General features: G+C 37.4%; 1 protein-coding gene across 1 annotated transcript in view; it reads left to right on the forward strand.

The window, feature by feature from the left end:
• The window catches only part of TANGO6 (transport and golgi organization 6 homolog), a 179,988-nt gene that overhangs the window by 19,451 nt on the left and 146,001 nt on the right, over window positions 1-14,536 (forward strand). The window contains exons 5-7 of the mRNA XM_052656048.1: window positions 924-1,060; window positions 3,415-3,577; window positions 7,297-7,379. Of these exons, the coding sequence (XP_052512008.1) occupies window positions 924-1,060; window positions 3,415-3,577; window positions 7,297-7,379 (383 nt within the window). The remainder of the gene's footprint in view (window positions 1-923; window positions 1,061-3,414; window positions 3,578-7,296; window positions 7,380-14,536) is intronic.

Genomic DNA, 14,536 nt, shown 5'->3' on the forward strand with positions numbered 1-14,536 from the left:
ACCTTTCTGGGATTTTACTTGATTCTGTATGTATTAAGAGGCTTTCCATGGTCACTAGCAGGAACACTAATTATTCCAAGCCCTGCATGAACTCTGGGGATTGTGCTCCCTCCTCCTTTCTGGTGTTTCTTGCCTTGGGTTTCTCTCTCTCTGTCTCTCTCCCTCTCTCTCAACACACACATACACCACACTCTGCAGAAGACTTGAGAGAAGATTCCTCTGCTGGGCTCTGGACTTCCCTCTCTGCTGTTTCACCCTGAAAGCTCTAGCTATGTTGACGTCCCTGAAGTCTGAACTGTGTTTCTTCTTTAATTCACCAGTGTAGCAGGCTTCACTGGATTCTCCTTTACCTGTTGTGTGGCCTCAAAACTCTCTAGGGACCTGCCTTGGCAGTCCAGTGGTTAAAACTCCATGCTCCCAGTGCAGGGGCCCTGGTTCACCCTGAGTTGCAACATGTCTCGTAGTATGGACCAAAAAAAAAAAAAAATCCTCTCAAGGTAGTAGGCTAGGGTGTTCATGGGGCTCGCCTTGTTTGCTTCCCTTCTCTTAGGGACCAGTGTCTTGGGCTGCTTTTGTCTAATACCTATTACTCCCTAACTCTAGTTTAAGGCAGTTTGAATGACATGATGCATATAAAGAGACAGAATAATAGAAATATTAATCATTTAAAACATGTCAGTAATAAGCACAAAGAAGAAACTAGCGTTCAGATAATATGCATACTCTAATTACAATGGTTAAGTGCTGTTTTTTCCTCTGAACTTGCCGGAGACCAACATCAAAATGAAAGTACGAGGAGGTAGTTTATCTTACAGAAGAAATTAGTGACTTTCAATAGGAAAAAAAATAGTTTCTCCTCTAATTTAAGGACCTTATATGGTGAGGTGCTATGAATTTTTGACATCTGTATCCATTGCTGACAGCTGGGGCGGCTGGAGGGAGTGATGCTGAGGCCACAGCTGCGGACTGGAAGAAGTGTGACTTGATTGCAAAGATTTTAGCCTCTTGTCCTCAGCAGTCTCTTTCACCAGAGGATTATTATAGAGATATCTGCCCCCAGGTAAATCATGTTTCTTTTGTCTGTTTGAGGATTATCTGGTTATTTATAGAAAGAGGACTTTTAATGTTCACCTAATATTGAGTTAGGGGCTTTCCCAGTGGCTCAGCGGTAAAGAATATGCATGCAGTGCTGGAGATGCGGGTTTGATCCCTGGGTGGGGAAGACGCCCTTGGAGAAGGAAATGGCAACCCAGTCTAGTATTCTTGCCTGGAAAATCCTGTCTGTCCACGGTGTTGCAGAGTCGGATACGGCTTAGTGACTAAACAACAACAACAGTATTGAGTTAATATAATGTTTATTATTCAGTGAAGGACTTTCTTAATAACATTAAAAACCTGTGGGAGAGACTGATCTGTTAGGCTTCCCTGATGGCTCAGTTGGTAAAGAATCCACCTGCACTGCAGGAGACCCCGGTTCAATTCCTGGGTTGGGAAGATCCCCTGGAGAAGGGATAGGCTACCCATTCCAGTAATCTTAGGCTTCCCCTCTGGCTCAGCTGGTAAAGAATCTGCCTGCAGTGCGGGAGACCTGGGTTTAATCCCTGGGTTGGGACAATCCCCTGGAGAAGGGAAAGGCTACCCACTCCAGTATCCTGGCCTAGAGAATTCCATGGACTGTATCAGTGGGGTTGCAAACAGTCAGACACGACTGAATGACTTTCACTTTCATCATTAGTAACTGACTAGCTTGCCCTCAAAACTGGAACATGGAACTATAGTTTTGTCATATTTATTATCTTTTCTGTGTTTTTAATTATTTTTTAAAAAATATGTAGTAAATAAAAAAGGTAAATTAGCATGGTATACAGTTTTAAAAAGCACAAAAGAGTAAGTGGAAAAATAAGTCTCTCTCCTGTCTCTGTACCAATTTCTTATTTGCAGAGACAATCTGTGAATAATATGTATACAATTATATATGTATGTATTTGTTTTTATATTCTAATTTTTACCCAAATGATAATGTGCTGCCCACACTATTTTTCAGTTTTGCTTTTTTCACTTAACAATGTACCTTGGAGATCATTTCATGTTAAGCTGTCTCATTCTTTTTCTTGGGTGCATAGTATGACATCATATTATGTACCATGATTTATTTAACCAGCTTCCTATTAATGGACATTTAAATTGTTTCCATTGTTTTGCTGTTACAGTGCTCCAGTTAATAGGGAAAATTTTTAGAATTGGAATGATTGGCTTAAAAAGTATATGTATTTAAATTTTTGATTGATATTATATATGTATTTGTTTTCCCACACCTTTGCCTACACAGTGTGTTACAAAACTTTTCTTTGTTAATCTGTTAGGTGAAAATGTGGAAGGAGTGTTCTTAGTTACCTCTCCACATGCTTTTAGATGTAAGATATGCCTTTTGGAGTACAGTGTAAAGAAAGTCATTCAGCTGTTACACTGGTCTTCAGGTTCTCATGGGGAAGCATGCATGGGAACAAATATCATGATGTAAAATCTTACACTGGAAGATACTAAGTACGAAGTATCTTACAGGATAAAGTTATATTTGCAATGATGGGTAAACCTTTTCTAAAACTAGTAGCTATAATGTTGGCACTTAAGGAAATGAGACAATCAAGTCATAGGTTTTAGTCTTGCTGAGCCTGTTTTTGGCAGCATCACAGGTCACATACAGTTTTGGGACAGTGGATTCTCCTGTCTACAAAACGTTTGAGTCACTTTTAAGCCAGGAACAGGATGCACTTTTCTGTTGGGTACTTAGACTCAAACATGAGAGATCAGTGGTTGGTTTGTTTGGTTTTTGTCTTTTAATGTTTATTTTTTGAGAATAAAGTAGACCCTTGGTCAGATCTGACAGGCTCTTCAGATTCTGAATATATTTATATGCCTTTACCCCATAATTGCTATTTATCATAGCAAAATTTGGGGGGAAAGCTGAATATCTGAAAATAATATTTTTTTAGGAATTTATAACAATATGAGGAGGTTTCAGCAATACACAAAATTGAATATTAAGTATGGTCTCAAATGAAAAGAGGAAAGAATTATACAGGGAACATATTGGAAAAAATACACCAAAAGTGTTCATAGTAATTTGGAATTTTTTTTCTTAAAAATTATTCTCCAAATTTTCTACGAATTACACATATTTTATAAATCTGATAAAATTGTTTAATAAAAACGTAGCTCCTTCAGTTCTCATACCCTTTGGTGCTAGGTTGTTAAATTAAGTAAAAAAAAACAAACAGTTCTGTTGGATCAGTGTTACTGCAGTGAATTTATTTCTTGGTGTAAAGAAATTAATGTGAAATGTGTTCTTTTGTTAGTTGTTGTAGTGCTTTTTACAAAGACTCTGGTATTTACCTTATGGAATTTTTCTTTTAGATTTTGGATTTATTTCACTTTCAAGATAAATTGGCAGCACGACAATTTCAGAGAGTTGCCACCACAACCTTTTTAACTATGTCAAGAGAACAGCCACAACTGGCAGCCAAGTACTTACTTCAGCCCGTGTTAGCTCCTCTTCATCGATGTTTAAATACAGCAGGTAAACAAGGAAGTCTGGTGGTTTGGGGTCCCTCTAAAGGACCTTTTTCTGTGTTTTGGATTTAAATGACATAAGTCTATGTAGTTAAGTGTCTTTAGTTTTGTTTTTTTCTCCTCAACTTTTTATTTTGAAAAATCCACTTCATGGAAGTTCTAAGAAGAATACATTGTCTCATCCCTGTATACTTCACATAATTAACAATTTGGCATGTTCGCTTTCTCTTTCTCTCTTCCTACACATATACATATTTTTTTTCCTGAAGCATTTGAGAGTTAGTTGCAGACATCCTCAAATATATAGACTTAATTCAGATTTCTTATTTGTCCGAAGAATTTCCTTTATATCTGTTTTTTAAAAATTACATTGCATTTACTTGTTACATTAATTCTTTAATGTAGAATAGATCCCTAATGGTCTTTCACTCTGAGACTTTTGAAGCCCAGGTTATAGACAGTTCTGCAGTTTGTACTTGTCTAATTGTTTTCTCGTGATTAGATCCAGGTTAAACATTTTGGCAGGAATACTGTATACGATTTTATTTTTCAGTCCATCAGATTATGGACACATGTCATCAGTTTATTCCATTAGTGAAGTTAAATGTGATTATTTGATTAAGGTGGTAGCAACCAGATTTCTCCACTGTAAAAATGCCTTCCTCCCTTTTTAATTAATAATGATCTGTGGGATGGTCGACATATGAGACAGTGTGAATATCCTGTCTCCAAACAGTTCTTCATACTGTGGTTTGGTATCCCCTGATAATTTTTGCCAGTAAAATGGTGACGTTCTTTTTTTTTCTTTAAATTGTTTCTATTTTGTTAGTTGTATTCTTCTGTAAGGAAGAGCTTTTGTTTTCTCCTTGCCTCATCTCTTTGAAAACAGATTCAGTGGATGACTGAATATTCCTATATTCATTTTGATGGTCAGATTTTCCCAGATTTGGCCAGAGAGTTTAAGTGTATTTGTTTTTTGTTTTTAATTGGAAGATAATTACTTTTCAGTGCTGTGTTGGTTTCTACCCTACAACAACAAAAATCAGTCATAACTGTATATATACCTCTCCTCCCTCTTGAGCCTCCCTCCCTTGTGTTTTAATGTCTTTTAACCACTTCCCTCTCTATATTTTCATGCTTTATTGAGGTTAGTGCTAGGATACAGAGTATCATTTCAGCATTTTTAGTGAGTTTTTTAAAAAAACAGAACCTTTCCATAATAGTCTTTTCTGAGGTTAAAAATAAAGAGAAAAATTGATGTGTGGTTAAGCCCAGTTTAGTTCTGTGTAGACTTTTTATAAAAGTCATTTATAGTATAAATGTTTCTGAATCTGTGTAGAGGGGTTTAAGTTCAGTTCAGTTGCTCAGTCGTGTCCGACTCTTTGCCACCCCATGGACTGCAGCACGCCAGGCCTCCCTGTCCATCACTAACTCCTGGTGTTTCCTCAAACTCATGTCCATTGAGTCAGTGATGCCATCCAAACATCTCATCCTCTGTCGTCCCCTTCTCCTCCCACCTTCAGTCTTTCCTAGCATCAGGGTCTTTTCAAATGAGTCAGTTCTTTTGCATCAGATGGCCAAAGTATTGGAGTTTCAGCTCCAGCATCAGTCCTTCCAGTAAATATTCAGTGGGTGAGAATAAAGAAAGCCTAATTCTTGTGCTTGTAAAGCGTCACCAAATTGAGCTTTGGTGAAGTGGAACTTGTGATTATTCAAACACGATAAACATGATACTTGAATAAATAATTAAAATTCCTTTATGTATTTAATAGAAATCTAGTCTGGGATTAGTGTATTCCTCAAAAAATGACTCAAAAAATGAAGTATTATTTCTATTGGCACTCGTCATCAAGGCCTAGGACTTCATTTGTATGTAATTTCATGTGAGACCATACTTCATTCCTAATCTATTTATCTTCTTGTCTGTGACTGACCAGGTATTTCCTTTACTCTGGAGCAGTTGTTCTCAGTGTGTGGTCCCAAGACCAGAAGCATCAGTATCACCTGCGAATTGATAAGAAATACAACTTTTTGGGCTCCGCCTGAGACCTACAAAGTTAGAAACTCTGATGTTGGGCCCAGCACTGTTTTGACTGGCCCACTAGGGAATTCAAGTGTGTGTTCCAGTTTGAGCCCTGGGCTAGAGCACCAGGGCTTCCCAGGTAGTGCAGTGGTGTCTGGAGTACAGGAGACCGGGGTTCAGTCCCTGGGTTGGAAAGATCCCCTGGGGAAGGGAATGGCGACCCACTCCAGTATTCTGGCCTGGAGAATTCCATGGACAGAGGAGCCTGGCAGGCTATAGTCCACGGGGTCGCAAGAGTCAGACAGGACTGAGTGACTGACACTACTGCTAGAGCACTATGCTTGGGAGGCCTAGATTCAGTCCAGTTGTGGGCCAGTTATCTTTGTCCAGGACCTTATTCATTCATTCAAAGAATATTTATTGGGCATCTCTTTACCAGGCATTCTTACACATTAGGTTGCATCTGTAATGCCAGCTACATGTTTTGCATATAACATCTGTTGATAACAAAAAGGACTGAGTGAGAATATGACTGTTCTTATACGTAAACCCCATCATTGCCGCTAGAAAAACAATCTAACGTATACGCTTTCTTATTTGGTTTTTCATATTGTACCATGTTTTTTAGGGATATATAGCAAGTATGATGAATTACCATATTTTATCAATTTCAAGATGCACTTTTTTCTCACATTAAAAAAACTTTATTTTGGAAATCTCTTTCACATTGTAGTAACTCTAATATCTAGATGCGTCTCACTATCATTGTTGGCCAGGTAGCAACTGTGGTATTGTGTATGTCTGCAAGTGAGTGTTAAAACTTGTAGAATGGATGTCAGTGACTTTGAAGAAAATTGTGATGACAGTAATAAAACCAAGGGCTTTTGAGGATATCACATCACTGCACTCTGTGGGTCAGAGGTCAATATATTATGGTACAACAAAGATACCAAAAATGTTTCAGAAGAGTTGGACACTAATTAATGTGAAGTTTTAAGTCTTTATCCTGTTTATTCCAATTATTTAGCTTTTATCAGGAATGATAGGGACTTCCCCTGGTGGTCCAGTGGCTAGGGCTCCATGCCTCCCTTGTAGGGGGCATCAATCCTGTAGGTTCAATCCCTGGTCAGGGAACTAAGATCCTACATGCCATGAAGAATAGCAAAGAAAAAAAAAGAATGATATATAACAAAACTGTAAAATAAATCTAAGTTCTCTTAATAATTTTTTAAAAAAAGCTCTGTTTTAAAAGTTCAGCTTTTAAATTTTTATATTTTAAAAATTTAAATTAAAAATTTTAAATTAAAAAATTTTACATTTTATAGGGAAATTTTCAAATACATGTACAGAGAATAGTATAATAAACATCTGTGTAGCAAGTAACCCAGATACAGCTATTGATTCTGCCATTTTCATTTAATTTAATCTCCAACTTCCCATTCATGAATTTAGAATTAGAATTCTAAGTGATAATGTTTCATAGGTTACTTGTAAGTGCTTTTTTTTCTTATTGATACATAAAATAACAATGCATGTTTGTAATCAATGAAACATTCTGTGAAATATTGTATTTGAATGGTGCTGTATTGTAACCATGTTGATTTTCTAATTTCAGCTGTTACTTCCCAAACTTTCTAGTAAAGCATTTTTCCTTAGGCTCATTGAGATGCTGAGCATGAATAATTTTGTTTTTTGTCCTTTAGAGATTCCAGAGAGTGATATGGTGCCAGGGACCATTTTGGTGACAGAAGAACAACTTAGTAGATGTATTGAGGATATATATAAGGTTGGTAATTTAAGTCACTAATATTTTTAGTTAATTTTTGTACTTAGTCTTTTAAAATAATTTTGTCTTTTAAACTGATTCTTTAAGATTGGAATTACTAATCTTAAATTCCAAACCATCAAAATCTTTTTACTTTGAAAATTGGAAACTATAAGCTGTTAATTTTATCATTTACTTTGAATCTTAAGCAGTTAGAGTCTCTTACGTGCATATGCCACTGATGAAAGCATATCCTTAGAAGAAATTGACAAAGACATTTGCAATACTGTAGGCTTCCTAAACATGTATGATAATATTGAATCTACTTTATAATTTTTGATAGAATCATCTTCATGAAGAAATATGTTTGAGTAAATGAGTTATGGAAATGACTTCCTAAATATACAGTAAAGGTGAAAAAATATTTATATAAATTATATGTTATCTATGATTATAATCTTAAATATATATATTTTTAACAAAAATGAAATCCATTACTGTTAGGCCCAGATGGCATTGGTGTAAATACTCTTCTTTAAAGTTTATTTCAATGCATTTATAATGATATCATACTATTAAAAACATTTACAAGAGTAAGTAGCTTTCAGAATTATATTTCATGTAAAAAGGTAAAGCTGCATTGGGAATATCATTTGGCAGTTCGTTAAAAAGTTAAATGTGGAGTTATCATCAGTTCAGTTCAGTCGCTCAGTCATGTCCGACTCTTTGCAACCCCGTGTATTGCAGCACGCCAGGCCTCCTTGTCCATCTCCAGGTCCCAGAGTTTACCCAAACTCATGTCCATTGAGTTGGTGATGCCATCCAGCCATCTCATCCTCTGTTGTCCCCTTCTCCTCCTGGCCCCAATCCCTCCCAGCATCAGGGTCTTTTCCAGTGAGTCAACTCTTCGCATGAGGTGGCCAAAGTATTGGAGTTTCAGCTTCAACATCCGTCCTTCCAATGAACACACAGGACTGATCTCCTTTAGAATGGACTCGTTGGATCTCCTTGCAGTCCAAGGGACTCTCAAGAGTCTTTTCCAACACCACAGTTCAAAAGCATCAATTCTTCGGCACTCAGCTTTCTTCACAGTCCAACTCTCACATCCATACATGACCACAGGAAAAACCATAGCCTTGACTAGACAGACCTTTGTTGGCAAAGTAAGGTCTCTGCTTTTTAATATGCTTCTAGGTTGGTCATAACTTTCCTTCCAAGGAGTAAGCATTTTTTAATTTCATGGCTGCAGTCACCATCTGCAGTGATTTTGGAGCCCAAAAAAGTAAAGTCAGCTACTGTTTCCATTGTTTCCCCATTTATTTGCCATGAAGTGATGGGACCAGATGCTGTGAATAATGGTGCTCTGGATGTTCATGTATAAGTTATTGTGTGTTTATACGTTTTTATTTCTCATCCCTGGAAGTGGAATTGCTGTATCGTATGGTAATCCTGTGTTTTAATCATTTGAGGTACTGTCAGATCATTTTCCAAAGTGTCTGTACCATTTTACCTTGCTCCCAGCAGTGTATAAGGGTATAAAGTTAATCTTAGGTCATGTTCTTTCAGATAAGGCAGATGTGGACTTCCCTGGTGGTCCAGTGGTTAAGACTGTGCACTTCCAATGTAGGGGGCTCAGGTTCAATCCCTGGTCGGGGAGCTATGATCCCAAATGCCACGTGGCATGGCCAAAAAAAAAAACAAAGAGAAGGCATTTGCTTTTGGTTTGGTTAAGTTTACGCTTTGTGTATGATACTAATAAATTGGTGGATATATGCATGCTGCTTAAAAATTCAAAATTCATTCTCTGTAACAGTCAGGTTTTCCTAAAGTTTGATGTTCACTAACGTTTTATTAAATTTTGCTGTTGAAAAAAATAGAGTATAACCTTCATAACATTGACCTGGCACACAAGTACAGAATTAAATTGTTCATGGATAAAATAAGACATGATGATTTAGTGGCTATAATACTGTTTGTTTTTATTTAATGCCTTACTTAGAGACTTATGAAAAGGAAGTTCTTATATCCTGTTCTTCCTGTTAGTAGGCAAGTACTTTTCAGATAACATGAAGACAAGAAATTATACAGAACAGTCTAGAAAGCAGAAGTTCTGAATTAGAGAATAAGGCCCAAATAACTTTTAGAAAGATTATCTTCAGTCATATTCCAGCTAAGAAATACTGTGATGAAAAATAGTAGAATAGTCAGGTGTGGAATGTTAGAAAGACTTGAAAGTGCTGGTAGGGATAGGACTAATTTTGACTAAACTTTGGTACAAACTCCTCGTAGTGTTCAGTGAAAGTCAATAAATTGCTTTTAGAAGAAAAAGCAAGACAGCTTCTTTCTGGCAAGTGAATTAGCCTCTAAAAATCAAAGAGATGGAGAAATAGTGAGTCCTGTTCATTTCTCCTATTCTTGCCCCCCGTGAGGGGGGAAAATCCCCTCATAGTGAACAGCTGAGTGAAGTAAAAACTTCCTGAAGAGACAGGCAAAACATTAGTTTGCTGTAGACACTTGATTATGCACAAGGACTGGGACCGTCTTGAAAGCAGGAAGGGGTACAGAAGGGTAATTATTCCCTCTACAAGGTTTTGGCAGCTCAGCTGCAGAGGGAAAACAGAGGAAATGTGTATGTTGGAGGAAAATGGTAAACATGGTGTAAAATTGAGCAACAAAGAGTATGTTGTCTTTATTAACTTTATGCTAATACTAAATTATAGAGTACAGCTCAAAGGCAGGAAATAAGGAAAACATCTGGGGTGGTTGAATTGATCCAGCAACTCACTCGGAAACAAGAGAGGGTACAAGAGGGTGTTTTAATTTTAGAGAGGCATTTGGGAACGTTTCCAGCTCTGGTGTTTGCTCTCTTTCTTTTTGTGTCTTTTTAACAGACTAATTGAGATGGCACTCACATACCACACAATTTACCCATTTACATGCTTGATTCAGTTTTTTTGGTATATTCACAGTGTTGTGCAGCCATCACCACAATCTAAGTTTACAGTATTTTTATGCCTCTAAAGAAATCTATTAGCTGCTATCTCGCATTCTCCTTGCTTTGCCACTAACCCTAGGCGATCACCTATTTACTTTCTATTTCTACAGATTTGCCTATTCTGGATATTTTATGTAAATGAAATTATATAATATGTGGTCTTTTGTAGTTGACTCTTCAGTGTTTGATGGTTTTTTAAAAAAAATATTTATTTGGCTTTGATTTATGTTTCCCTCATGGCTAATGAGGCATACATGCTTCCCTGGTGGCTCAATGATAAAGAATCTGCCTGCAATGTAGGAGACACAAGTTCAGTCCCTGGGTTGGAAAGATCCCCTGGAGAAAGAAATGGCTTCCCATTCCAGTATTCTTGCCTGGGAGATCCCGTGGACAGAGGAGCCTGGAAGGTTATAGTCCATGGGGTCACAAAAAGAATCAGGCTTGACTTAGCAACTAAATAACAACAACGTGGCTAATGATGTTGAACAGCCTGTCTGTCTTACTGGCCATTTGCATGTCTTCCTTGGAGAAATTTCTATTAAGAGCCTTTGCCTGTTTTTATATTGGGTTATTATCTTTTTGTTATTGGTGGATTGTCGAGTGGGACTCACTCTCACCAGCAGCTTTTTCTGAAGAAATCCTACTCATAAGTCACTTCTCGGTATCCGCACCTTTGATCTTTCCTTCCCTCTTTCCGAATGAGGAGTTTTTATGGTCTTGATCGCATCAAAGTCTGGTGTCTTACTTTGGAGTTTTAAGTGCATTTTATCTTGTTGCTTTACTTGACATTTCCAATTTAACATCCTATGTCACCTGTGTTACGACAGATGTCCAACTGGCTGCCCTCTTAGTCTTACTCAAAGTCCCTTAGTCCTCAGAGCCAGTTTCATCTCTGCTTTATACGCAGTCCTGATCAGACTGGTTATCTTTTAAAGACCACAGCAGAATTAGAAGTAACAGAAGTTAGACTGACTAAGGCACAGTGACAAGAGCATAGAAGATCAAGAAAGAAGACACAAAAATATACCCCCAAAGAGTATATTATCAGTTGAAAAACAAAGTATTTTGTGTTCAGTGTACTTTGTTTAAGAAGGCAAAGGTTACACACAATTCATCTTAGGTATAATTCCTTCCAAAATTGTTAGAATATAAATACATTTTGGTATTTAAAGGAATCAGCTACCAGCTCTCTGAATGAAAATTTTATGGCAGGAACAATGACAAGGGAAGGCCTTCTTATACTTGCATCCTTCACATACGGCACGGGCTGGAGCCAGGTGACCTTTGTGGGCCAGGTGGAATGTTCTTAGCAGTACAGGTAGTATATATACAGGTGCTGGTCGAACTGAAGTGAAACTTAGTGTAGCCACTTGTACTTAATCTGCATAAATAACTGTCATCATTTCTATGTGTGTGCTTTATTTCTGGTAAAATTAAGCTAAAAAACGTATATGCCTCTCAAATAGCTTTTAGTTCAGTGGCATTCCTTTCTGTCTCTTGCCTCTGAGTGTCTGGAGCCTGATCTCTAGAATGTTTATATTCTTTTGTCCTCCCTAGTATGAAAGGGATTCATGTATTTTTCTTTACCTACAGAGGTGAAGAGAGGCCCAGATGGCATGGAGATTGGTTCTGGGTAGGACAGGATAGAAGAATTCCAGTTCTGGGAACTCCCTGGCATTCCAGTGGTTAAAACTCTTCACTCCCAATGCAGGGGGCCTGGTTTGATACCTGATAGGGAAACTAAGATCTCACATGCTGTGTGGCCCAGCCAAAAAAAGAATTCCAGTTCTTTCTGATTAGCACATTTCTTGCTTTTAAGAGAACTGGCCAGCATCCAATACTGGAGGTGGAGGGATGTTGCCTGTCTGTATTCCTCACTGTGCTTGCCCAAGACTCCCTAATGGCAGAATAAGTTTTAGGATTGGAAAGGCTAGAAACGACCTAGTTTATTTTCTACATTCTTATTTCCATTTTATCTCTCTGTTTCCAGGTTTAGGAAATCTTGACTTTAATTATCCAAGTCTTTGTCCCACCCCACCCCTGCATCTAATCTTAATGAATTTCTAATGAAAGATTGACCAGTTTATTCCGCCTTCTGAATTTTTAATGATTTGTGTGGAGTACATTAGAATATTGCAATCTTAGAGCTGGAAGGAATTTTAGAAATTATTTAGTGTAATCCTTTTTTTTTCTTAATAGACTTTATGTTGTAGAGCAGTTTTAGGTTCACAGAAAGATTGAGTGAAAAGTATAGAGTTCCCATGTATCCCCTGCCCCTACATGTGCAAAGCTGCCCCCACTGTCAACATCCTACACCGGATGGTGTATTTGTCATGGTGGATGAACTGACATTGACATGTCAATATCACCCTAAGTCCATAGTTTACATTAAGGTTCACCTTTGATGTGGTACATTCTTTGGGTTTTGACAAATTAATCCCTCCTTTTACAGTAAAGGTAACAAAATCCAAAAGATTGTGAAGTGACTTGTCCCAAACCATACGAGTGAGTGGCAGAGCTGGTCCCAGGACCAATGTTTCCTTCTCTCTTTCTCTCTTACTCTTTCTTTGTTTAGAAAGATAATATTTGCACAAGGTATGAATTTAATAAGTGCCAAAGGCTCTGCAGTGAGACATTAGTCTCCTTTCACCTGTGGACGCTCCCTAAAGGCAGTCATTCTTTCTGGATGTTTCCATCTCCTGTTGAACTGTAACCTTGAATAACATGCAGAGAACTGGAAAAAAAAAATCCTTCAAGGATGTGGGAGATTCAAACAGTAAATTTTTTAAATGCTGCAGTTCAGATTCTGTGGTATAATGTAGTGAAAAGCACTTGGCTTTTCGAGTCAAATGGACTTAAGATTGGAATTTGGCTCCAGGGTTGACTATCTAGGTGATGTTAGGTCACTTAAATTTGACACTTGAGTTGCCTACTGGGTGAATAAAGTAACTTTTGGTAGGCTCATATTCTATAATAGGTGCTCAAAAACCATCAGTTCCTTTTTGGTTCAGGGAAACTTTTTTTAAAAGACTGTTTTATGCATTATGCTCTGAAAGCATGAACAGTGCAAAGTACTGTATTAAGTAACTTGCTTGGTTCTTCTGCTTCTTACAAGTCTTAATTAAACTCAGTAAGTGCATTAGAAATTCTGGAACACTACTAATCAAAAGGATCACTGGGATATTTTAGAAGCCAGCATTTGACTAGTTTAATCTTTAACAGGGGTAAAATCAAGTTCCAGCCTGTACTGAATTTCAGTGTTAGGATTTAGTCAGCTTGATTCTGAATAGCCTCATCATATTTGTATTTCCATACACGTATATCTCTGCAGAAGATAAGGCCATAAATTAAGAAAGCTGTTCCATTTACAGTAGCAGCAACAATAATAAAATATTTAGGACTAAATTTAACATTTGCATGTGGCTGTAAATTTTACAAAATATTTTAACATGAATTATCTTAATCAGTGCTTATGCTAAAAGCTTTAATGCCTACATTATACATGAGGAAACTGGGACCTGGAGAGGTTTAAATGTGTTCACCCACTGTATAGATTTGAGCAACCATATAGGTGGCTGAAACAAAGTTCACACGCATGTTTCCTTTTTTTTTTCAATTAAAGTTTTTACTGAATTTGTTAAAATATTGCTTCTGTTTTATGTTTTTTTGGGGGTGTGTATGGCCATAAGACATGTAGGATCTTAGTTCTCCAACCAGGGATTGAACCCACACCCCCTGCATTGGAAGCTCGGAGTCTAAACCAGTGGACTACTAGATGCTCTTTCAGTGCTTCCCGGCGCTTTTGCAGCTACTCTGCAGGGGTGTCTAAAGGATGTGTTTAACAATATGATGGAAGTCTATGAAATGAGCACATGAGGGCTGCTTTCTGTTTTGTTTTGCTTTGAAACAGAAACACATGTTTATTCTTAATACTTTTGACTGTTTTGTTTCCTCCCAGTTTTTCCTTTCTTTTTAAATTCAGATTTCCAGTCAATCTTCCCCGAGAAATTCAGCCCTCCAGACATGAAGCTAGATGCTGAACAAGTCAATAAAATAAAATCAAATTTCCTATTCAATCTGCTCTTCCTTCCGTGGCTGAAGTTCTGTGATTCTGTTTAGTTAATTTGCATTGACTGATAATTTCTAGATGCTGCAGCTTTTGTTTAAAGAAAAAATGAAAATA

Source organism: Budorcas taxicolor, chromosome 18, assembly GCF_023091745.1.
Source record: "Budorcas taxicolor isolate Tak-1 chromosome 18, Takin1.1, whole genome shotgun sequence".
Lineage (NCBI taxonomy): Eukaryota > Metazoa > Chordata > Mammalia > Artiodactyla > Bovidae > Budorcas > Budorcas taxicolor.